Here is a 26080-nt window from a genome sequence, read left to right as displayed (position 1 = left end):
TGCCAGAAATTCTCTTCTCAACGAGCTAAAAGGAGAACTCAGCTGTGTCCTAGCCAGAACCACATGGGGGCAAACACCACTAAAACAAAAGCTTCAGGGTCCACACAGTTCCAGACATGAGAGGGGCACTCAAAAAACATCTGCTAAATGAGTTAACATACAAATGCTTTTCAAAATGAAAGGTTTACTAAGCTCTGGGGAGAGAACTGTTTACTTCCTATACTGGTACAGAAGTATTTTAGAGCTACAAATTAATGGCAGGACAGTAAAATGGTTACGAGTATGGAAATTGGAACTAGACTTTCTGAGTTCTAACCCAGAACCGTCACTTTTTTAGCTATGTAATCATGAGCAAGTGACTAAGTCTCCCTGTGCCTCAGTTTCCCAGTTGGTATCACGGAAATGATACTATGCCCAACTTTGTCGGGTTGCTGTGAGGATTAAAGGAGTGAATGCATCTAAAGCTCTTAGAACAGCACTTCCCAATTAGTATGTACTCACTAAATATTAGCACTTGTTATTAGCTCTGATTCTCCATAAAGGACAACCAGCCACAAATTACAAATTTCAAAAATGGTTGCAACTATGTGCTAAAAAAAAAAGCAAGGAGCTATCAGGCCATGAAAAGGCATGGAGGAAACACAATGCACATTATGAAGTCTGAAAAGGCTGCATCCTGTCTGATTCTGGAAAAGGCAAAGCTAGAGAGACAGTAAAAAGATCAGTGGTTGCCAGGCGTTAGTGGAGAGAGTGGGATGAACAGGCGGAGCACAGAGAATTGTTAGGGCAGCGAGACTATTCTGTATGATATTATAACGCTGGATACATGTCGTAAATTTGTCCCAACCTGTGGAATATACACCACCAAGAGTGAACCCCAATATAAACTGCGGACTTTGGGTGATGATGATGTGTCAAGGTTGGTTTACCAATTGTAACAAATGTACCATGTGATGGGGGATGCTGATAACGGGAGAGGCTATGCATGTGTAGGGGGAGAGGGTAGATGGGAAATTTCTGTACTTTCAGCTCAACTTTGCTGTGAACTCAAAACTGCTCTAAAAAACAATCTGTTAAAAAAAGATGGTGGTCACCAAAGGAATGCAGTATCGGGTATAATAAAGGACACCTACTGTAGACACCATGGTTGGCACTATGCTAGATGTGACATAAAACCAACAGGAGACAACTTAACAAGGAGGAAATACTACATTGAGAAGAAAAATAAATACATGAAAAGAAAATGTAAAAGTTAACCTTCTGTTTTCGTGGAACTATGTACACTCATACAGATTTTTTAAGTGGCAAAGACTCTCAAATCATAAGAAAATAAATCATGAAAAAATCTGCCATAGAACAGAATCTATTTCCAATACACAGACAAAATCCACACCTTCTACTCAACATTAATAATCATAAGGAAATAATCACATGAGAGAGAATATTTAGAAGCACGATGCACTGAAGAGTGCTGCAACCACGGGAGCCCCACGCGCCCCTACGGACGTCTGCGAGGCACCAGCACACACACAGGCGTGTACTTACTGGCACGTCTGCCACGGGCGAAGCCTGTGTGAACAGCTGGGTGTTCAGAGTCTCTCCTTCCCAGTGGTTGGAGCAGAAGAAGTTTCCTGCTTTATCAGTTGGAGATTCCACCTAAAAGCAAGCAGGAAGCGCTTTGTTGTTTCTAGAATGAGAGCTTCCCATGAAACACTTACGCTCAAGAGTAAATTTCTGTGAGATGAACAACATGGTAACTATAGTTGATGACACTGGATTGTATAACTGAAATTTGCTGAGAGGAAAACTTAAATGTCCTCACCAAAAAAAAAGGTACCCATATGATATGGGTATGGATGTGTTAATTAACTCAGCGGGGGAGAATCCTTTCACAGTGTATACGTCTATCAAATCCACATGTTGTACCCTTTATATATCTTACAATTTTATTTCTCAATTATATCTCAATAGAACTGAAAAAAAAAAGAGTACATTTCTGGTCAGTCTCTTAAACACTTATCTTTACATGAAAATAAATTCAGGAGGCCACGTATCCAACCTGTCGGAAATGCTTCTTGCCGCCAAGTAAAACTTGGATCCTTGCAAGTTAGATTCTCTTTCTTTTATACTACGAATTAAAGATACTATTATTTTAATTTAAACTTCAGTTCTCCATGACATCTGAAAATTAAATATCTATCTATCAAGCATTTATCCCTCTATGTCTGAGCGATAAAAAATAAAGTACAGTAAAAAGCTGCTTTCCTCTCTTTCCTTTACCCTCTCCAGCAGGTTTTCTGTTCACACGTGAAGTAGGGAGAAGTGGGTTGGCTTTCCAAGAGAAAGGTCACAGGCCGGCAGCCCCTCTCCACTGCATCTTGTATGAAAATCTTGTCTGAAAACTGGTGTTGCCACACAGTGCTGACGCTGGACACATCCAGCTGCTCACAAGGAACAAAGGGAGCGGGACCCACAGCTTGGTCCTCCCAGAGGAGCTCGTGTTTACCTCTTGCTTGATCTTCTTCAGTAAAGGTGGGCCGTTTTCTTGAAAGTCAGCAACAATGGCAGATTCGTCAGCTTCCTGCTTGATCACGTCCTGCAGGTCTTCTACCAGATGAGACGGTGTCTGAGGCTGAAGAGAAGAGCGGAAATCGTGGCATCAGAGGACAACTGCTGTCTGTGCTAATAAACCAACCAAGCCCAGGCACTTTGCTAAAACTTACTAGCATCTTCAGGGGACCGTATTTAATTTCTTGAGCTGCGAGCGCATGTTTGAAGGGTGTGGGAGTCCGCGGGGAGCTTTCCAGGACTGACCTTTTGATGGCTGGAGTTCTAAAACTTGAAAAAGAAAGCAAGCGTTGGTTCCATACGAAAGAACATAGGTCCCTTACATTGTTCTACCTATTAAAGTTAGTATTTTTCTACTGAATACAATAAACTCTTTTATGGACGTGGAATTGGATTTGCTGATTAATTATATACGTATTGTTAAGAAAAAGATAATATGTACATCATTTATTTTTAAATATTTCACAATATTATACCCCTAAGACTATCAAAATATTTTTCATCTACTTTGATCATTCTCAAGACACATGCAGTGCCCCATGTCTTTACGGTGACCATGAGCGCTGTGAAGATCTGACGGCACAAATCAATTTTATCTAGTCATTGAAACAGGGTCTGCAATAGAAAACATAACTTAACCTTTTAAAATGTATTTATTGTTGAGCCAGCCCTGATGGCCTAGCAGTTCAAGTTCAGCGTGCTCCACTTCGGTGGCCCAGATTCAGGTCCCGGGCGCGGAACCACACCACTCGTCCGTGAGTAGCTACGCTATGGTGGCAGCTCGCATAGAAGAACAGGAAGAACTTACAACTAGAACATACAACTATGTCCTGGGGCTATGGGGAGAAGGAAAAAAAGAGGAAGACTGGCAACAGATGTTAGCTCAGAGAAAAGCCCAGAAAAAAACCCTGGCCTCTCAAAAAATAAAATAAAATGTACCTAGCGTACTGGGGAATACTAAGATTGCATTTCTTTTAAAGGTTTCTTATAACTCATTGATGTTCTCCGCCATTTGTTGGAACTGGTTAAGTCTTTACTGAAGATGAATGATTGCTTAACCTCTCCTTGGCTTCTAATCATGTAATATCATGTAATACTCCTGAGGGTGTTGGAGTAGATCCTATCTATAGACAAATTTCCAAAAAAAAAAATAAGATTAAAAAAACGTGAACTAAGTAAAGAACCAGACTCATTCTTATTCTGAAGTTTATAATCAGAGAGGAAACGAGGTTGAAAAATTCTTGTTTTCAGTGAAGAAGAAAAGGCCTTATTAACAAACAGAAAAACTGAATGGAAAAGTTATGTGAAAACTACCTCTGTATATACAGGAAATTTTGAAGTGAACTGCGAAAGGTAATTTACTTATCTTCCCACCTCGCACCCCGAGGTAGCTGTGACATGCCCAGGACAGATGTAGTCAACGTGGGAATTGATGAGTATGTACGTGCAAGGGGATCAGGAAAATCACATACATACACATGGAGAAGACAGTCTGGGGACCATATTCCACTAGTTAAATATAAGGAAACAGAATAAATAATTTTATTCTCGAACCAAGGACTTACATAGTATTTTCCTTTTGAGTTTTCACAGTCTGGTCTCTATGAAACGGTGTTGTAACAGTCAATTTGTGACCATTGAGAGGGGTGGAAGATAAAGAAGGCATTTCCACATCTAAATTTTCATGGTTACTGGAAGTGTTTAAGAACTAAATATGGGAAGAAAGAAAGAAAACGTCACTTAGATTAAATGGAGATTCTTTAGTCAGCCCAATTTAAAAATCACACCTTGATAACAAGCACGCATGTTTTACTGACCCACTCTATCAAACAATAAAGAGGTTAATGAGGACGTGGTGTCAGGCAGAGTATCGTTTTGCTTCCATTGAGCACCCAAGAAATAAAATCTCAAGTCAAGGCTTAAAAACTTGTAAAATCCTAAGAAAATATTCTCGATCCATGGCACTTGCCATTAAAGACAACGAGATGCACTCTTTATTAACTTTAAAAATGTCAAAGGGATTTTTGGGAAAGTATTGTTTTTCTTTCATTTTCTCTCTTTAGTGATCTATGAACCATCGTTATAGAAGGTTTACATGATGTGGGAAGTTCTTGAATGATACGCTGTCTCTCTCAGAAGACTAACGTTCTGGGAAAACATTAGGTTTTCCTCAAAAGGTTCCAAGGTGAAGTCAATTTGAGAAACACATATCCTCTCTCCTCCTGGAAATCACAAGGCACACCAGGATATTGAAAGCTCTGAGATGTGCTGCAATAAAGAAACCAATTTATAACTGCATTGGATTCAGTGTCTCCCAAACTCACATACCTATATATTTAGATGTTTTTCTGGAACATCATTAAAGTCTGTCAGAACTAATCTTCTCCAGAACACAGTTTGGAAAATAAAAGCAAAAAACAAGATAATTTTTTGAATGGGTGCATCATTTATTCAGGCTTAAAGCTGTTCTTAAAACAAACTTAACACACATAATTGGAAAAACCTTTTAAAGTGCCAAATTACCTATTAATTTCAATTATTTTAATAATTAAGGAACACATGTCTCTGACAAACATTGTAATTTCCATGTAAAAAACTACATGAAACAAGAATATTCACTGGCAAAAACTGTGCTAATAAAATATTAAGGCACAACTCAAAAGGGCCAAAGCTGAGCAATCGAAATTAAAACATGAGTTATCTTCCTTAAGCATTTGTTCCTCATCCTCTTCCAAAACTGTCCCACTTATAGATGGATTGGAAGCTTTAAAATTTTTAGTTGCCACCCAGATGTCATCTAAACACATTTGGTTCCCTCCCGCCCTGGGTCAGTGAATCACATAACAATAAATGAAAAGAGGCAGACGATGTGAAAGTTGGTGAAGGGCGAGTTGGATGGGAGAAGAGGAAGGGACAGAAATGTTAAGCTCTAGCGTTGGAGGAAATCAAAGCAGATTCCATGCAACTCGCCATCTTCCAAATCACCAAAGAGTAAGAGAGAACAAGGACAAAATCACCAGTTAGCCTACGAGACAGCCCACACTTTGGGAGGCAGTATGACTTAGCAACAGTCAGATGCAACGACGGAACGAAATCAGTGAGGGCGACAGGAATTAGTCATTTGTTCCAAAGGATTAGTTTCTAGATTATTAAGGCTCAGGTGTCTGTTGAAAATTAGTAACAGCTGTGCAGAAATTGTGCTCTACCTGCGAGGGGGAGAAGGGAAGGCTTTTGACAGGGGCACGCTTGGGAGTTGAACTGCTGACGTCAGCAGGTGTGAAGGAGCTAGAGTCTCCAGGGGCCATGGGGCCGGCCTGGCCCCGCTTTGTTTGAAGGATGACCAGCGGAATTGTGCTGTGCCTTGCAGGAGCGGAGGGCGTGAGTGGGTCAAGCGAACCCTCGCTCAAGATGCCTTTGTTCGCCCTGGCGCTAGGCTCCCCTGCAGGTCTAGTCACACTGCCCTCTCTTTGCTGAAGCTGTAGGGCTTTGCCTGTGTGATGTTGGCTAGGAGAAAAATCTGCTTCTTCAAAGAACTCAAAACTGCTGAGATCACACCGTGATGAAGAATCCTGAAACAATGTGGGAGGCGCAGAAGATTGAGACAGTGTGTGCATAATGTGTGCCATCATCTGAAACACAGCACTGAGAAAGAGATGCTGAATGCAGAGAAAACGCTCGGCCCGCCTGTTAAGACTTCTTGAGAAACAGCTTTGGGACCAACAGTTGTTCTGGTACACTGCTCACTGCTCGGCCGGTCTACAAGCCGCTCAAGGCTGGTTCCACGTGTGCGCACCACAGGGACTCCTGGTACTCTCTTATTTGCATAACACCCAAAGCACAAAGGAAACCTTTTCTGGCTGGTACCTTTCAGCAGTGTTCATCCCCTGTCTGATGGGGATGCAATAAAGGCTCTTTAACCAATCGGGAAACAAAGGGAAGGAGCTGTGGGTCTGCTTTTGAGGTGCTGATCTCAGGTCTGTTTCACTCAAGGTGGTTTGTCTCAGTGAACCCATTGGGACCGGGAATCAATAATCAACGTTCCGGTGGAGAGAGCCCCGCCCCACCAATGAGCCGGTTACCACTTCAGATACTTTGAAAGATTGCTTTAAGTTCTGAGTAAACATATCTTAATGTGCTACCCAAAAGCAAAGCACAAAATTCTAGAGAAACACAAAGGAGTAAACAAAGTAAAAAAGAGTTAAAAATAACTCACACCATTCCCCAAACCCAAGCTCTACTGACAGGTCATTAAGTTCACTATTTTAAAAAACATGCATTTTGAAGGAAATGTGTGAAAGCTACTGTTTATCTGGGTAGCCTGTGACATCAGATCTTTGAGAAAACATATACACAAAGACTAACATCATACTTTCACCTTGATATTAATATATGCTAATAACACGATATTTGCTATAGAAAACAGCAATGATTTGAGAAATGGGTTTCCTAATTCCCCCTCAAAAAACATTCACTTGCCTTAGCAATTCTACTTACAGAATCTATAAACTGAAGTGTTTCTGCAAATTCTAAGAGGTTCTTAACATTGTCCAGAATGGTGCCTTGGTGGACGATCATGCACCTCGCTGGAGAGGCGCTCTCCTCAGGGAGGGAGCCGGGATCCACGGGCAGAGATGGAGTGGAGTGGCGTTCTTCCAAACAGGAAACAGGTGCACTGTCTCCATGGGGTCTGGTGTGGTCGGCAATGGTGGTGCTGTGCCACCCGGGGTAGCTGCATGTGTGGTTCTGTGTCTGAGGAGGGGGGTGGGGGAGTAAAGAAAGAGCGGGGAGAAGAAAGGGAGAAGGAACTTAGCAATGAAGTTGCACAAGGTATCAGATGCTGTTGGAGGAAAGATAAAAGTGGTTGCGTCATCCAGAACTTGCACCCATGAGACAGTTGTCAAGATGTTTCCTTTCATCAATGCAAGACCCCGCTTTGGAATAGTGTCGTAGTCTGTCATCTACACGATTACCTGAATTGTCATCATTTTGTTAAAACTGCAAAGAGAGGGACCAGGTTTCAAAGGACAACTCTCACGTGGAGTATCTTAAAAATCTACTTTAACAACATAATTTCCAATAGGACCAGAAATGTTGGCTGCAAATGAAGACTTGTCCTATTCTTGTCCTAACCTATAAAAAGGCTGGAGGACTGAAGAGTCAGAGTTGCTTTCATCTGCTTATATTCTCGTTGCTTCTGTCCCTTTCTAATACCACGGATTGCACTGATGCACTGAAGGGCTGCCAACTCAACGTGGTTAGGAAAGCAGAAGAGCAAATTAACAGAAGTCTCCTTTCAGCATGACCATGCAACAGGAGAAATTGCAAAACATTAACTCAAGTTAAAAAGTGGTCGAACTAACATATGCACATAATCATTTTATTATTTAACCAAAAGGAAATTTACTCCTAAGAATACCCAAGTATCATCTCTCTTTTATTCTCTTTCTTGGTCAACTACAAATGTTACAAAGCACAAGCTGCTTTCCCAGTTTGCTGCCCAATTACTAACAAAGATGTCACAATTCAGTAATGGTCCATAGAGCTTTCATGCATGCCAAGAAAAGAGAGCCGCTGCTGTTATTCAGGGAGACATGATATACACCTTTTCCACAGGTATATACTGAACATGCATCAAATCATGTTTGAAATGATCAAGTGTGAAAATCTAGGTGAAGAAAAATGATAGAACAAGAAAAAATCAAATGAGTAGGCACCATACGATACACAGCTTTGTACAAAAAATGCAATTTTTCATTCATTTAATGTGTGTTAGTCTTGGAATTGATTACAGTCCTTCTGGAGAAGAAACATAGATATGACAGTCACAAGTGGATGCTGAGTTTCTGTTGCACACAAAAAGATTACTTCCAATTGAGTCGACATTCTGACACCAACTGCATTTTATGACAAACAACTTCAAGTGCTTAGACGTTGTTAATAGATAGACAGCGTCTTCATTTGTGTCAAGTCTAGGGGAGAAGGGAAGAGATACAGAAGGGCCCTGGGGAGAAGCCGCCATCCCCCATTCCAGCGCATGGCCCCTTCTTACTGGTAGCGCCTGCTGTCCTTTGAGCTCATTCTCAGTCGACATGAGGAGCAACTCTAATTCCTTTATTCGCTTTTCTTTCTCAGGGTCTTCATCATTATAGTGTCTCTAAAATTAAAAGTTAAGAGAGAAAAACAAGCAAAACACCTGATTGGAAGCTGTAAACACGGTGGTTATGGCCTGCAGTCACGAGGGACCACACAGCTCCAAGAGCCTGCTGGGAAACCAGCACCAACCCAATCTGGCCACCTAGAAATCTCTGCGGATGTTATTCCAGACGTAGGGTTGACGTGAAACCTGAGGCTAGAGTGGACACTTACTGATGAGTTGTTTCAACTTATGACATTAGAGAGTCAGAGAATCTGGAGCAAATTCACTCCAGAAGTAAAAACTGGTGGAGTGCCCGCCAGAACCCACCCCTCTCCACTGTCCCCTTTCCGTGTTACTTCAGTTGTTAGGTGAAGGGAAGTGTTTAGTGAAAGCAAGCAAGCTGTGCCTTGACCAGCTTATGAGTTTCTCCATGAAATGATCTTACCTGAATGGCCGCAGCAGCTGGCTGAGGGACATTGACTATATTTACATGTAACGCTACAGGATACGGGACCTAGGACACAAAGCAAAACAAAGGCCGAGTCATTCATGGTCACACATGCTTCAGGGGACTTGGCTTCCTGAGGTTTTGCTCTGGGACTAAGAAAAAAAAAAAGACTTCACTGATAAAATTCACTAAGCAATAAAAAAAAAAACCCTCTAATGTGAAACTTCAGCCAAGCCTTTCATAATGGCTGCATAACTAAAGCAACACAGAGAAGGGAATTTCAGTGCTCATCGATCCTGGCAGGAAGTATTCCTTAGAGAAAAACACAATGAAAAATACAATCTAAAATACATCCAGGAATGTATGAAAGAAGTTTTGATGGGAAAAACTGATGGCAGTAGCTGTTTATAAATAAACATATCTTCCTGGGAATAATTACGAAGTTTAGTAAAGAGCATGGAACCTGTGATGTTCATTCACCTGAGACCTTTCTGGAAAGTCTGTAGTCAAATGCACAGAACAGATAGAGAAGAGAAAAAACTATTTATGAATAGGTTTTGCATAGAATTTGCATATGAGCTCTGTGTTCCTGTGTAAGTTTCATCATTTATTATTGTTAAAGTTTCTTAATTTTTTTTCTTTGTTCTTTTACCACCCACTATGCATACTTCTTTCCCTAAATATAAGTATCGAGAGATGAAGAAGGAATTACACCAACCCAAAGAAGGATCAAAGGAGAGAGCAGACAGACAGTGGGGTCACAAAACTGCTCCTGACTTAGAGTGAGAAGGAGACACTGACTGAATGAAGAGATTCAGACATTTCTGCTAGATCACTAAGGGAACTGAACTGACCATTGTCTGTCGAAAGTCAGTGTCAAATGGGGTCCTCTTTAACTGTGATAGGTCTCTCACTTTTCACTTTGTAAGAGAAAAATATTAGCCCACAACGGCATCTCCAAGCCCCCATTCTTTTTCAGCAGTACCTTGTTAAGTGAATTTACATTCAAAAGTTAACTTTAAACTAGAGCTGAAGCCTCTCCAAGCCCCCATTCTTTTTCAGCAGTACCTTGTTAAGTGAATTTACATTCAAAAGTTAACTTTAAACTAGAGCTGAAGCCGCAAGTTAGAGTCAAACGATTGGGATTCTGGTCGGCGCTCTCTCTAAGCTATGTAATCCTGGACAGATCACCTAACATTCTCGTTTCCGGATACGTGCCAGGGACGACAATACCTGCCCCCATGTGATCAGTCGTGATCACATTTATGAAAGCTCTCTGAGCAGGATGCAACTGCCAGGTACCATTATTGTCCTCTGGAGCTAAAATAACCATCTCTCTCATTCAACTAAGTCCTCAGGATGGCTTACATTTTGTGCTTCAGAAATGTGGTAATAGGAATAGTCATTGTTAACTGAGGGCTGGCCCGCTGGAGGGAGCTGAGCTGAAGGCGGAGTGTGAGCAAAACCCATCAAATGACTGTTCTTCTGAAAACTCGCGGCCACTGCCGGCTGGCTGGCTTTAGGAGACTCCTGCAGATAGCCTTCCTGCTCAACCTTCCGGCGCATCGTGGAATTCCAGTGGTTCTTGATAGCATTATCAGTTCTGCACAGAAATATATCACATTTTATAAAACATTTTACAAACAAAAATTTCAATTCAGATTAGAGTTAATTGACAGAAAACTGTTTTTAACAGAGAACTTTTCTTTTGGTCCACTAATAGTCTTTTATCTTTTTAATGGTTTCAGTCTTTTCTACCTCCTAAAATCATGCTTCCCCAGCACCTAATTAAAAATCATAGATTTCTCTTAATTACATAATACGGAACACACACACACACACACACACACACATACATATATATATATATATAGTTTTCTATAAATTCTGAAATTGTTTAACATTTTCTTTCGCTGATAAAAGAGTATTCTCAATACAACAACCCCTCCTCTCTATTCTGACTGCTCGTGGTACAAGACTCTAACACAACCTGAAGTTCCTGCCATCCAAGAAAGCTGCTCCTTGAAGTAAGGCTTGGCCCGTGCACCACAACAGGCTCTCAGCAGAGTCTGGTCAATGACAAGGATGTTGCTGCCACCTCACTGTCCATTCTTTTTCTCAAATAGCACTAGCCAGAAATTTTGAAAAACTCCCACCTTTTGAAAACTACCCCAAATTGTTCTCTAACAGACAGAGGAGAGAATGGAAAATGGCATCCAGAAGGAAAAGATGCTAACTCCCAGTATACTTTCAAACTGCAGAGCATTTTTACTAAAGTCTTTCGATTCTCAGGAAAACAGTTTCTCAATTCAAAAAAACCGTTTCAAGCCTCCCTTTGACTATTTTGATGGGGGTGGGGGAACGCAGGCTCAAGAAAGAGGAAGTTCGATCGCCCCTTGAATTTTGAGAAGAATCAACAGCATAGCCTCTCAGACCGTAAGGGAGAAAAGGCCTCCTTTTACTAGCCCCTTGAATTCTGTAAGCTGACACTGAATCACGAGGGAGGAAACGCTTCACAACGTCACAAGAGAACGCCACACGAACCATCGGAGCCGTGGGCTTCTTTGAAACGACCCTTTCTCCACTTTTGGGTTATGAAGCTCAAGAATAGAAATATTTTAAATATTTTCTATCTTACATTATTTTTTATGTAAGATTTACAATAAAAAGTATTTTCAAAATTAAAATGTTATAAACTGTTTAAGTGGGGAAAGTGGGACAAAAGCGAGCTTCCATAGATAGCCCTCATAATGGGGTCACTTTTGTGCCTTGTTCATTAAAAAAGAAAGGATAACCCTGACATTATTTAAAAACCTGGAAGCAGTATAATTCTAGAATGCACTATTTCTTTATTCAAAAGAAAAAAAATCAAGCCAAGTGGTATAATTAAACGAATGTGGAATTAGGAATATGGTAGCTGAGTTCTTTCTGGTCACTTAACCAGCTGTGCAAACTCAGACCAGAGACTGTCTGTCCTCAGATTCCTTCTATGAGCTTAGAATTTTGTGTTTTACTTGATACTTAATTGGCCCTGTGAAGTAGGTTATTACTCACTTTGCAAATGGGGCGATTGAGGAAATGACGCCTTGGCCAAGGCTCACTGTTGGTAGATTCTGGAAGTCCTCAACCAGATAAACTCTAAGATCCCCTCCAGCTCTAAAAGCTACAGATCTGGTTTATCTAATGAAACACTTACGATCAATGGACTGTAATTCACTCACCATACATTTAAAACAGAATGTTCCACACCCACTCCCTCATTCTTCCCAATCAATATATTTTTTGACATGTTATTACCGTCCAGGCAGTAGCTTTGCGATTTCTGCCCATCTGTTCCCCAGTCTCTTGTGTGCCTGGTAAATAATTCTGTCTTCCTCTTCTGTCCAGGAGGTTTTCTTAACTTCTGGATTCAAGTGGTTATGCCACCTCTCCCTACATTGCTTTCCAATTCTCCCCTTTAAGTGCTTGGCAATAACAGACCAACGTTTCGGACCGTATTTCTGAACAAGCTCTATCACCTTCAGATAAACACACAAAAATAACCTGTGTTTTAATGTTACATAATGAGGCAGGATAATCATTCTTCAGTGTTACAAGATCTTAGGAAACTTCTAAAAATCTGCTTTCATTCATTGGAAACATGGGGATAGAGTCCTCTGCTTCCCGTTCACACACGTCACCTGCTTCCTCAAGGTGGGAAACATTCAACAGAGACGTCTGGGGAATATTCTCAACTGTGATTCACACGCCAGTGAAGAAAGAACTTACTCTCTGATCTTCTTCTTTGGTCCAAGGACCCTTGATGAGCTCAGGGTTTAGCACTTTCTGCCATCGATGCTGGCACTGCACATCTGTTCGATTCTATACAAGTAAGATAAAGGATGTGCTATCATGTAGATGTGATGGGAAGGCACGTGAAGGCTGTTGCAATATTGATCACATATAGACGATAAAGAGTGGAAACATTCAAGAACACTGGAGGGCCCACCTATCCCTCATTACACTAGGTCAAAGTTGCATCTAAAATCAGCATCTGTGCCTCCTGAGGGCAACGGCTGTGCCACATGCACTAAAGGACCACCATGTTGCACAGATGGCTGTCAATGTAGCTTCACCTGAAGCACAGTCTACCGCATGTGGAAGGACCCCCAGGGGCTAAGGCTAAGACTACTTGGAGATTCCATATCAAGGTCCGGCATTAAGGGAAACCCACTCTAAATGACTCAAGTTCGCTTCCCATTCAAACTAACAGACGTGCTTCAGTCTGGGGCCACAAGTACCAATACTGCAGAACAAAGATGAATAAAGATAGGCCCTACCTTCCAAGGCTTGTCATCTTAGAAGCAGAAAAAGACAAATACAGAATTAACTAATACAAGGCGGAATTTGATTCCTATACAAGAAGAAACCAAAGCAAAATGATATTGGGGTGGGAAAAGGCACGTCTCCGTGGGAGGAGAAATTATATTTCCATAGGAGAAGCATGGAAAAGCCCTTGATACGGACTCTGAAGGATGGACGGAACATTCTAGGAGTCAGCATCACCAGGGACAAAAGCCCAGAGGAGGGAAAGCAGAAATGAATTCAAGCAAACCTGCTTAGTGAGAGGAAGCAGGAAACAGAACTGGAGCTGTCTGCTGGGGCCCCCCGGAGGGGCCTGGGGGGCCAGTCGAGGCGGTGTAGTCAGTTTGTGAGACTCTGAGCCACTGTTGCTGGTTTTGAAATGATATGGTACAGCTGCAGTTTAGGAAGCTCCATTTGCCAGGGGTGTTTGGCACGGACGGAAAAGTGGGAAGCTACAGGCGGGAGGCCCGTTAGGAGTGAGCAGAGAGGGATGGGGCGAGCCTGTGGACCAGCGAGGAGAAGGAAAACAAAGGGATGCCTGATGTTTAGTCACTGCTTGGGTGTAGGGGATGAGGCTAAAAGGATTCCAAAATTTTGAAGTAGGGTACCAAAAGTGCAGCTATCGAAAGAAACAGGAAATTTAAAGAAGCTGACTTAGGGGGGAATGTCACAAGTTTAGTCATCTGCCCTATAACAAATCATCAGAACGTTAATTTATATTATCCTAATAAATGAAAACATAATCTAAGAAGCAAACATTTAAAAAATGCAAAAATCCTTTAACAAACTACTTAGAAACCCCAACTATAAGTTATGTATAAGTTATGGATGAGGCATTTCTCCCTCTGCGTCTTATATATGAGCAAATACATAACATCTTAATATCCTCTCCTAGAATATCTTATTTCAATCTTTGGGAGGAGATTTCCTTTTACGGAAAGAAAAAATTGCTAACTTACCGGGAGATAATTGGCAATAACTTTCCAGTCATCGGTTCCATTCTGTTCCACCAGCTTCTTTAGTTTTTCATCCTAAGACATTTAAAGGTAATCCTAGGATATCAGTCATTTACTGTATAACTCTAGTCAAGTTAGGATAAAAGGGAACCAACCCACTAATCCAATCCAGGACAAAAAACCTATCAAAGATATGCAAATACAACAGATATTAATGTAATATGCTGGTTTACAGCATAGATTTATTCAGAGTCAGACAAACCAGAGACTGAATCTTGACTCAACTACTGATTAGCTGTATAAGCTTGAGTACACCGTTTGGTTTTTCTGGGCATTAGTCCTGCCATCCACACAACGGAAATGCTGATGTCAACGGGACTATTTGGGGATTATGTGAAGTAATTATGCAAAATATTTAGCATAATGCCTGGCTCCTCAAATGTTTTATATATAGGAACTATTAAAAGTTTTTCTTTGTGGGAAAAAAAATAATGAACTCCAATGTTAGATTCAATAGACATTTAACTATGGCAATAGACAGAATCTCGAGTAAGAAATAGTTCAACCTCTATTCTGACATTTTGTTAGTTCAATCTCTTGCATGTAAAAAATGGAAGACCACTTTTCTCTTTTGCTTTCTCTTTATCCTGTGGAAGATTAGCCCTGAGCTAACATCTGTGCCAATCTTCCTCTATTTTGTATGTGGGTCACTGCCACAGTGTGGCTAGTGAGTAAAGTAGGTCCACACCCGGGATCTGAACCAGGGAACCCAGGCCACCAAAGCGGAGCACATGGAACTCGAACCACTACACCACAGGGCCAGGCCCAGAAGATTTTCTTAAGTAAACTCAAAGATATCTGTGATGTAAGAAAATAATTTAGTTTTTGTATCAATATATTCACAATTTAAATGAGGCCAACCTTATTAGAACCCAGCAGACACTCAACCTGGGGGGAACGTTTCAGTTCGCAAGGGTCTTTCTAAACCCGTTTTCTCAAGCAAAAGAGAACACTCACGTCTCTGCAAAGGTCACTTTCACACAGTGGGGTCCCCGGGAGGAAGCAGACATAGGAATTAGGAAATCAGCGCTAACCACGGAGCTTCTGTATCTCTTAGGATCACCCATGGGCATAGTCTCCAGAGCTAAGATTTGCCTTTCCTACAGGCCTCACTGGAAATCCTGCCTGCCCTTTATGGGGGCTGTGCTTTAAGTCAAGGACAGTGGAACAAAACTGAAGAAGAGTCAATGCCATTTATCCTAACATAAAATCCTCACCAATCTGTTGCAAAATTTTTTGAGAACTTTAAAGAAAAAGCAACTTTTGCCATACATTAATAATTTTGCTCCTTAAGTATTTTGCCATTCTTCTAAAAGGTGAAACTCACAATAAGTTAGAGAGAAAGGGAGGTCAGAGGCAGACACGCCTCCATCCCGTCCTGAATGCTTTCAGAACAGATGCTCACGCGTGCGGCTCTGCGGACTAGCATATATTCCACATCGAGAATGTTAATGAACCCACTCTAACAAGGAGAGTTCTGTGAGGGTGTTGTTTCATTCTTTTGTTTGTTTAGGTTTTGGAAATGGCATTTCATTCCTGTGTTCAGGTAATACCTGTTAACATCTCACTTTCTGTCAAGCAATTCGGGGATCAGGGGACACCAAAATGAACAGCCGTGTAGCCCTGCCCTCAGCAGACTTGTCGTCCACTGGGGGAGGCATATATGTGACAGCAACAATCAGTAAGAACACGTATCCAATGAGTGCAGGACGCATCCATGCTGTCGGGGGAGCGGGGGATGGCTTCACAGCAGAGGCGATGTCTTCGCAGGGAATGAAGAAGTGGTAAGGAGTTGTGGGGTAAAAGGACAAGCACAGAACAGGCAGAGCGAAACACAGACGAGACATGAAGCGAGGAGGGGACACTCACAGAACTACAGAGTCTGGAAATGGACGGCCAAGTGCATGGGGAGGGCTCAGTGGTCAGCGTCTGGTGCAGACAGGCCAGGGGAAGAGTTCAAAGAGCCCAAGAATGAGCCTGAGGACCCGCAGCTGAGGCGGAATTTTGTTTTTTCACGAATTGAGACACTCTCTGTTTTTTTCCGTGTTTTGATTCCATAATGAGTTACCTCTTCCCGCGTCCACCTTGTTTTCCCCAAGTGGCGCTTTCCTGACTTGGGGAGCAGCCCGTCATAGTCATGGTCACACATCTCAAGGTCTTCATCATCCTCGTCACTACTGTATATGCTGCAGAAATAACAAATGGGCAGAGGTGGACTGAAACAAGAAGGTTTAAACTATTGGATTACAAAACACAAAAACTCAACAACCTTCTCAAAGGTTACTAAGATAAAACTTTGAAAACTTGCACAACAAGATTGTTTTCTGCATTCTGTGGCTCCAGTGTTGTCGACCGGCTCTGCTGTTATTGGTATCCAGAGAGACGGCTAAGGGCCTGGCACCGTCTTATTGCTCTGCGTGTTTAAACCTGCTATTACTGTTAGACTAGGGACAAGTTACACACTGGGCAGCTTTCCAACCAATGAAGCTTTAAGTTTAAAACTTAACGTGGAGGGCAGTAAAAGGAACGAGAGCCCACGTCCTTTCTGTAAGTACACACTCAAAGTCTTTGGCACATGTCACATTGCTCAAACACACTTCCCAAATATAATAAACAACTCAATTATGCTATTCCAGTGGGACTGGTGTTTCATTAAGAGAAAAAAATTCAAGAAGTAATACACCCCACAATATAATTATAGTCATTCTTTAAAGATTAGAAGATTAAGAGAATCTAAGAGGAAAAGATTTAAAAACCTGAGGAAGGATAGACCACCGAGTGATCAAAGGGCTTTGTAAATAACGCGAATATCCAGCAGCTCAAAACTCCAGGCCAGGTTGACCCCACTTGCGGCCACATCTACAAGACGCAGTTTCCTAAGTAACTGTGAATAATCAGGCCACTTGACAGCCAGAGTCTTACTGACTCTTTTGCTTTTTCTCCCTCTGACTGAATGCGATTTGAAATACCTTAAAATGCACCTACTTCAAAACTGAGGGATTCCCCCAGATGCGTTTAAAAAGAACCCATTACTGTTTTCAAAAGAGCTTTTTCGTTTACCTGGCTGACCAAAACTATGAATTATGATGACTCGTGAAGTCACTCTGCACTTAATGTTTATTAATCATATTCTGAGTAGATGAGAGTAATTTTACAGCCACAGATTACTTTTAGTTATAATTTTACTTACAAAACTAAGATATAAGGAAAAATTATACTTTCTTAGAAATTTCACTAAAATTTATCAGTGTAATATTGAGAAATCCATCAAACTGAGAATAAAAAGAATGCTATAAAGCAATATCATGATGTAAATTATTATTTTAAAAAAGAAAATTTACAGTCATATAGGGTTTTGTCTTCCCAACGTAATTTTCAAGCATATATGACCCACCCTGTGGAGTCAGGCAAAGTGTTCGCCAAAAATCCTTAATTTGAGGTTCTTAAAATTTAAAACTATTATTTTGGGCAATAATCTGAAGGTCCAGGCTGCATGCTGACAAGCAGGATGTGATCCAGACTTAGAGTGCCCCCACACAACAAAGGCCACTAAACTCTCCTCATAATCTATACCATTTCTTTCATTCAGCGTCTATCCTTGTAAACAAGAGCCTAATCCTATTTCACACTGTAACAAGAGGCTCTGAACAACTTCTGACTGATCATAATCACAACAGTTTCCCTTTAATGAACAACACAAGCATCAAAGGTGAAAAAACGTAGAGGCCCAGGGCTGTAGATCAGCGTCTTCTGAAAAGTTCAGAGGGAATTCATTGGAAAGGCCCCCAAAGAAGCGGCTCCTTGTGAAATATCAGGGATACCAAGAAAACCGGATTCATCTGAAAGGAGAGTCATAGATTCAACTCCACTTAACTTTCAGGCTTGCTGGCCCTGGAGATCCCATTTTCAGAACTGAGGACTACATTTTCCAAACCAGTCACTGGGCACCCCTCTCTCAGAACAGCTCAGCACCCAGGAACACGCAACACACGCCGCCGCCGATAGGGGGCAGCCGACGGCAGGTGAGAGAACGGACATCCCGCAGGACAAGGCTCCGGAGGCAAGGTGCCGCCTGTCCTGCCTCCACCTAGCTGCGTGACTTGGACAAATCACTTCCTCTCTCTCAGGCCCTAGGTTCCTGGCCTATACGTGGGGGCTTGGATCCTATTTCGAAGGTACTTTCCAATGCTAACAAACGACGATTCCACGTCTTCCGTGCCTCTCAAAAATTAAGCACAGACGCAGAGATGTGCAAAACCAAAGTCTAGGGGAAAACGTGGTGTGTGGCTCCTGCAGGTCCTGCAGAGGCCCCGGGGGGAGAGACTGGGGCTGCTCACTCACTCACTCACCGGGGCTCGCCTTTGAGCTTTGCATGCGATTTCCTTGCTCTAAGTTGTCCCTGTCGCCTAAGTAGCATGATTAATTTCTACTAGGGACCTGAAATAACTTTTCCTTTATCTGCTCTGACAAGATCTCAGACCCAACAGTCAGAGGACTTTCAAAGGCTGATTTTAGGCTGATGCACTCGACTCCCCACCTGCTAGACCTGGTGTGGTTACAGGAGTACAACTATGAATATGACCTTCTGTCAAGGAAACAAACCGTGCAAAGAAACGAAAAAGAAGAGGGGTGTTGGGGGTTGGGAAAAGGGAGGGGATGGGAGGAAGTGCCTTGTGGCCGCTACTGTGATTCTAGAAAAGGGGTTCAGACTCATTTCGCTGACCTGGTTAATAATCCCTGCCGGGTTGACGCTGGCCCTGCAAGAAACGGCTCCGAGCCCGCAGGCGGGTTTCTCTTCCCCCTGAGCAGGTTCAAGGCTCCCGCGCCTCCGGGCCGCCTCCCTCTCCGCTACCTGGAGCCGCCGGGAACCTGCGCGGCCCCGCCCCGCGCGGACAGCCGGGATCGCGGGCGCGGAGCCTCCCCGCGCCTCCTCCCGGGAGCCTTCCCGGCTCCCTCCCCGCTCCTCCCAGGGTCTGCTCTCCAAAGAACGGGGAATCCTCGGCTGCCTACCGTGAAGTCCCAAAGGCGAAGGGGAAACCTCTTAAGGGGCAGCACCCCGACTCACGCGGCCGGGTCCTGGGCGCGGCGTGGGGAGCCAGGGGTCCCCCAAGTCGCCTCCCTTTCCTCCGGCGCCCAGCCCGGCCAGGGGGCCGAGGGTGCCCTTGCAGGGCCCACCCCGACGCGCTCTGCCACTTCCCAGCGCTGCGCGGGGACCCACGAGCGCCGGTTCAAAAACAAACAAGTACCAGAAAATCAAACAACCGGAGGAAAGAGGCTGGATCGGCTTTGCCTCCAGGGACTTTTTCCCAGAACCTCTTCGCGGGGGTCCATCCCGTCCCCCCTCCTCCGCCCAGGCGCCCTAAGGCGGCGGGAGCTGGGCGCGGGGAGGCGCGGCGCCCTCGGCCGCGTCCACGTGTGCGCGCCGCGCCCGGACCTCGGGCCCAGCGGAAGAGCGGCGGGGACTGCGTCCCGGTTGCGCGGCAGCGGCCCTGGGTGCTGCCCGCCTCCGTCCCTTCCGTTGGTGGCAACCGTGCCGGCCGCCGAGCTCCCCGCACCCGGGCGCTCTCGGGGAGCCCCGGCGGTCCAGCCCGGGCAGTCCGGAGACGGGTGGAAGCCCGAGCGCCAGCAACTGACAGTTGGGAGGAACAGTCCCCTCCTCCTCCGCTCCCTCTTCCCCTCCGTCCGGCCGAAAAGCGAGGGGACTTCACCCGTCATCCCGGCAAGCCTCCCCCCCGGCGCGGTGACATGTGCGGCGCGGGCGCGCGTGGGTGCGTGTGCAGTGTTTGCATTAGAAATAAAAACCTCCCAGAGAATAATGGTCAGAACCTTCAAAACCAGGCTTAAAGCAGTCTGCAAACGTAGAGACCCTTTTCCTCCCTTGCAACCTTCTTTCCAGTCTCCTGTCAGCTGACACTCTTCTTCGCCTCCATAAAGAATGAATGAAATTTAAATGAACTACCTGCAGCTACTAAACCATCCGGCATTTCCCCCACATCTGCCATATGCTCTGCACTTCCAAGTCCAAACACATCGCAATGCATCCAGCAATGACGCTGCGACTCCCTGGCCGACACCCGCGGCAGCGCGCCAGGGACCCAGTGGGCTCCCCGGGGCTGGTGGGCACCGCTCTGCCCCCGGTTGGAACCTGCTGCTGCTTCTGCCCTAGGGAGAAACGGCGCCCTGTGCAACTTGCAAAGCGAGCCTCCGGGCGTGCTTCCCGACGTCCTGAGACTTTCCCCGCAGAGACCCTTCCAGTCATCCGTGGCTCAGCGGCTGCTGCCGCCGGGGCAGGGGCTCCAGGTGCTCGCAGGATCTGACAGCCCCGCAGAAGACCCGGGAACGAATTCCCACCTGCTCTCCGGGCGCCCGGCGCCCCGCGCGCCCCCGCCCGCGCCCGCCCGCCGGGCCCCCAGTTACCTGTGCCGGGGTCTCCGGGCCATGGCGCGGCGGGCGCGGGGCTGCGCCGGGGGCCGCGGGAACCGCACGGGGCTGCCGCCTCCCGCTGCCCGCCGCCTGCCTGCGTCCCTCCCCGGCTGCGCGCGGCGCTCCGCACCGCCGGGGCCAAGTTTCTCGGGAGAAAGAGGAGGAGGAGGAGGAGGAGGAGGTCGCGGAGGAGGAGGAGAAGGAGGAGGAGGAAACAGGTTGATATTAAAGTGTAAACTCTGTAAACAGAGATGCCATCAAACAAAGAGCTTTGGACACTCCCCCTCCCGCCAAATCTGGCGCCCCTGCAGTGCGCACGCGCCCTGCCCGCCGCCTCCGCGGTCGCCCGGGCTGCCGCCCGCCGGGCCGCCGCTCCCTCGGGCTCTCGCGCCTCCGCGCTCGGCCTGGCGCGCTGCGGCCGCGGGGCGCGGGCGGACGGGCGGACGGGCGGACGGACGGGCGGGGAGCGGGCCGGGGGCGCGGGGCCGCGGCGGCGCCCTGCCCTGCGCAAACCGCGCTCCCGGCCCGCCCGCTGCTGCCGCCCCCCCCTCCCCCCCAGCCCCTGCCCGGCGTGCTCCCGGGACCGGACTCGCCGTCGCGGGGGTGGCGCGGGGCGGGGAACTCCCACGCCCGGGATTGGGGTTTCGGCCCGGTTGAAAACTCAGCTCTCCGGGACTGGGGGCACTGGGAGGGGCTGCCGGGGATGGGAGCGTGGATTTTCATCGGACGTCCGGCTAGGTCTTTTTAAAATAAAGACCATCTCTCATTTGACTTGTTAGCGACAAAGGACACTTAAACACGAGTGGGGCTGGAGCTATTACCGCTCACGTCTGGGGCACCCGGCCGAGCTTTCGCTCCCCTCCCAGACCCGGAGCCCACGCGCCACCTTCGCCTTGTCACATGCCCTTCACTCTCACCCGGCCCGGCCCGTGCCCGCGCGCCCCCCGCGCGCCCCTGCCCCGCGCGCCACGCAGTGCGCCAAGGAGGGCCGCACCTGCAGCATCCGCGGGGCTCCGGCTGCCCGCCCCCCGCGGGACTCAGGAAACCCTGCGTTCGCTTGCGTGGTTTTAAAAGTTAAACCGTTTGGGAAAACGGCGGTCGATGTCCGTGCTTAGTGTCCTTTGAGAACTCTTTTTACGAGATAAAAATCATCGAAGACTTTCGTGTTCACTTAACTAGGGGCTCCTGCAGAAATCAAGGGAGAAGATAAGTGCTGAATTTATAAGGATCGATGATTGGGGGATTTTAGGGGAGTTTTAGTTTTACTTCCGTTTATAGCCTTGTACCATTGGGGATTTTTTTTTTCATTCTCTGTACACACTAATTTATTTTTCCTTTAATCTTATAGGAGTTTGAGACTTCTGCTGACTGGGTTTGTGGGTGTCCCATGTGCCCCGGCAGTTCAAACTTAGCTCAGAAAGCATTTTTCTTACTAAAAAAGCATTTTCTTACTGAAATGAGTCATAATTTTATTAAATGGTGAAGCATGCTTGGTTTCAAGACTTTATCTGGTGTTTTAAACTTTGTTTCTTAAAAATTGTAATATAGTTTAAACTTTTATCGAAAAATGTCAGTTGCTAGTAAGGTTTTAATATTCCTTTCTTGGTGAGAAAAAAAAAGGACACAGAAACAAAATTATTGTGAGATGTTTTGGTTCACAGTTGTGAAAGACAAGTCACTTGCAAGTTCATATGTCTTTTAAGCCAATGTTTATTTCTAGATTCTATAATAAAGTTTCTTGCTCCACATCAAAAATAAACACATTCAAAAAAACATCGAGAAACCACCCCTCAATGAACTGCGTCTGTCTTTGGGGTGACTGTAGGAATCTGACTGGCGTGGGTCCGACGCTCAGCCTCGCTGGCACCATGAGGTCTGAACGCCTCCCAAGGGGAGGGCAGAGCCTGCTTCCTGGGATTCTCACCAGGTGGGACTGCTCTGTGGTTCTTAAACTCCCTTTAAGCAGGAAGATACCAAATTCAATGCTATTTCCTTTGTGCATCATTTCCTATATGTTGTTTTGAGAATTTACACTATTTTCATTCTCCAGACATTCTGGGGTATAGGTTTACGTTTTTTTCTTCATATGTGTGACAAAAATATGTCTAGGGACGAGTATTGTCCAATAAAGAGTATCCTTGCAAGGATTCTTACTAGGCTGATTTGGGATATATTGCCACCTGATAAGGATATGGAAGGATGGAATCAAAGGGAATTTTCATAAATTCTTCTATGGAGGGAAATATATTTTCAAAGACTTTGCAGAATGTTTACTGTAACTGTATTTATATATTACCTCCCTCCACTTATAATTACCAATGCATTTTTAGATGACGATATTATATATGTCCTCACTCAGTTGTTTTAGCTGTGCCAGGGCTGGGATAAGCCTCCGCTCAGATATGGCCTTTAATTTACAGTGCACTGGGCAAGGGTCAGCAAATGCTTCTGTAAAGGGCTAGATGTCAGTGTGTGAGACTTTGTGGGCTGTGTTGCATATTCTTCTTTTCTTTTTCTTTTCTTTTTCTTACAACCCTTCAAAAATGTGAAAACTGTTTTAAGCTCGAAGGCCATTATCCAGCCTGCAGGCCAGAGTTGGCCAACAGTACAACTGTGAGCCTCAGTCTTCAGTGTATATCAGAATCACTGCATGTAACCATGAAAAATGCACAGTCCCAGGCAGACCCCTTAGGGACTCTCCTTCCGTAGCTCTAGGTAGGGCCAAGAGTCTGCATTTTTAACAAATATCCAAGTGGTTTTCATGGAAGCGGTCTCCAGACCAGTGGTTGACGATCTCCGTATTAGAGAGGGCAGGCTGGTTAGTATATGTGCACCTGTGCCAGCTGTCTCTCGCCGCTTTGCCATACTTCATTTTCTATCATCTCTCCTGGGCCGAGGATCCAGGCTCTAAATAACCCCAAATAAGTCCAAAGGAGAGTTGGTGCCAGTGACCACAGGGTTGGGGCAGCCTATTCCTTCTTCCCTCGCTACTAAAATTCAGCCTCCCATCTGAAACTTGAAAGAAAAGGAATCACTTGCTGGTCACCATTATGATTCTTCTCCTCAAGAAAGCAAGCACTTAAAACATTTTATTTTCCCCTAAACACTGGGGAAGGGCTGACAGAAGAAGTTACATATTCCAGCTTTTCTGCTTCTGACTGCTGAGAAATCCAGGGCATGTGGTGGGTCTTTGATACCTGTGATCAGTGTCCCAGAGATGAACGAGGAGCATCAATGGTGGTGACAGACCAGGCTTCAGGGACTGCGTGTGTCTCACCGGCCAGCCCATCTTTCCCCACCCCCTCAACCCAATTTGGTTCAGAGCATGAAGAGAGAACTAATTACAATAAACACCAAATGGTTAAAGTGTAGACAATTCTTGATCATTTCAGTTAATGAATGACAGCTATAATATGTATAATTGAAATCCGTAGATTTGAGATAAGCCATGTTGGCACACGGCAGACCTTTCAGTAATAACAATGGAGAAGGTGCTACCGAGTGCATGATGTTCCATAGACCCTCCATAGGAAATAGTAGCCAAATAAATTTTTATCTTTAAATGATTCCTGGGTTTGGTTTTGTTTTTTTTTTAAAGATTGGCACCTCAGCTAACAACTGTTGCCAATCTTTTTTTTTTTTCTGCTTTATCTCCCCAAACCTCCCCAGTACATAGTTGTATATCTTAGTTGCAGGTCCTACTAGTTGTGGGATGTGGGATGCCGCCTCAACGTGGCCTGATGAGCGGTGCCATGTCCGTGCCCAGGATCCGAACCCTGGGCCGCCGCAGCGGAGCGCGCGAACTTAACCACTCGGCCACGGAGCTGGCCCCCTGGGTTTGGTATTTCCTGTTCATTTCCACCCTCCAGATTCTTATAAACTTATGTTATATAATTATATATATTATATATTAGGTTATATATATATAATATATATATCTATATAGAATATATATTATATTCTCTAAACTTATATATTCCTATGACAACCAACCTACATATTTTCCTCCCCGCTTAAACAAAAATGTTGAGTCTTGAATAAAAGGAGTGAGTTTTCCCATCATAGTGGAAGGACATTCCAGAGGAAAGGAAAAGTGAGAACAAAAGCACACGATCAGAACCACAAGGCATGTTCCACGCGCAGGGAACAAGGAGGACTTGGAAAGCCAGCTCAGAGTGCGTGTGTATTGAATGGAAGAAGGATCCTGTCGGAGCTGTGCATTTGGAAGAGAAATCTAGCAGTATGGTCAGAGAGATTGGAGTGGGAGGAGGGGAGGGAAAGAGGTCAGCTAATTGGTCTGGACTAGGACAGTAACCCTAACTGGAATGGAAAGGCGGGGGCAGATCAGAAGAACATCGCATAGGCAGAACCTTCGAGACTTGGCAACCGATTGGATGGATGTTGGAGGCACCATTAATAGAAATAGGGAAGTCAAGAGGGGAAGAGAAGTGTGCGCTCAGGAGATTCAAAGAGGAAAGTGAGTTTAGATTTCAGTATGTTAAGTTTGTGGTTTCTTATGGAAGAGATCCGGGTAGAGTTGTTGAGCAGGTGGTGAAGCGTGTGGGATCCAAGCCTGCCGAAGAGGTTGAGCTAGGACAGCCGTGTGCTGGGGCCAGTTGTTAGACACAGACATTAATACAAATTAAATGATATAAACTCACAATTAAATACATTTTAAAAGGTAATAAATATTCAAAATGCATCACTTCCTGATTATTTTCCTACACTTTACTGTTATGTATGGTCTTGAGTTTATCTCTGTTATATCTGCAGTGATGGAAATACTATGTAATATGTGCTAGGTATCTTTCCAATTTTGTATTTGGTGAAGTCGCGTGGGTAGCTTGAGATTGGCTATGACTGAAGTATCTACACCACAAAAAGTGACAAGTGCTACAAATAAGGGCTCCCTGCAACCCCAGAACATTTACCAGGGCAACACTGGATCAATGCTATATTTAAGAGTTATGTGCATGAAGGCAATAATTGTGCCCTGTCGTGGATTTGCTAACATGCACGTGTATAGAGAGGTGACCAGGGAAGGTCTTTGGAGAATATTTGAGAGGTTACAAGACAAAATTGAGACTGAGCGTAGGGGCCGGGTGGAGAGACCTGTTGGGGAGCAATGAAAGTTTTCTAGGTATA

At 44.8% G+C, this 26080-nt stretch overlaps 1 protein-coding gene across 5 annotated transcripts in view; it reads right to left on the bottom strand.

The window, feature by feature from the left end:
- Positions 1 to 21092, bottom strand: part of MYB (MYB proto-oncogene, transcription factor) — a 31531-nt gene extending 10439 nt beyond the window's left edge. The window contains exons 1-14 of one of the 5 annotated variants that reach the window (XM_023651141.2): positions 20930 to 21092; positions 16581 to 16698; positions 14456 to 14527; positions 12921 to 13013; positions 12450 to 12670; positions 10521 to 10755; positions 9150 to 9218; positions 8618 to 8722; positions 7063 to 7317; positions 5775 to 6137; positions 4134 to 4276; positions 2724 to 2838; positions 2507 to 2632; positions 1546 to 1656 (exon numbers count right to left, since the gene is read on the bottom strand). In XM_023651141.2, coding sequence (XP_023506909.1) covers positions 1546 to 1656; positions 2507 to 2632; positions 2724 to 2838; positions 4134 to 4276; positions 5775 to 6137; positions 7063 to 7317; positions 8618 to 8722; positions 9150 to 9218; positions 10521 to 10755; positions 12450 to 12670; positions 12921 to 13013; positions 14456 to 14527; positions 16581 to 16698; positions 20930 to 20952 — 2049 coding nt within the window. In that variant the 5' untranslated portion in view covers positions 20953 to 21092. Of the gene's footprint in view, positions 1 to 1545; positions 1657 to 2506; positions 2633 to 2723; positions 2839 to 4133; positions 4277 to 5774; positions 6138 to 7062; positions 7318 to 8617; positions 8723 to 9149; positions 9219 to 10520; positions 10756 to 12449; positions 12671 to 12920; positions 13014 to 14455; positions 14528 to 16580; positions 16699 to 19235; positions 19394 to 19522; positions 19934 to 20929 lie in introns of those variants that run through there. The other 4 variants (XM_023651142.2, XM_023651143.2, XM_023651145.2 and 1 more) reach the window with 4 other exon arrangements.
- Positions 21093 to 26080: the final 4988 nt, after the last annotated feature.

This window comes from Equus caballus, chromosome 10 (assembly GCF_041296265.1).
Source record: "Equus caballus isolate H_3958 breed thoroughbred chromosome 10, TB-T2T, whole genome shotgun sequence".
Classification (NCBI taxonomy): domain Eukaryota; kingdom Metazoa; phylum Chordata; class Mammalia; order Perissodactyla; family Equidae; genus Equus; species Equus caballus.
Note: the sequence above shows the minus strand (reverse complement) of the source record. Positions and strands in the feature narration are given on the sequence as shown.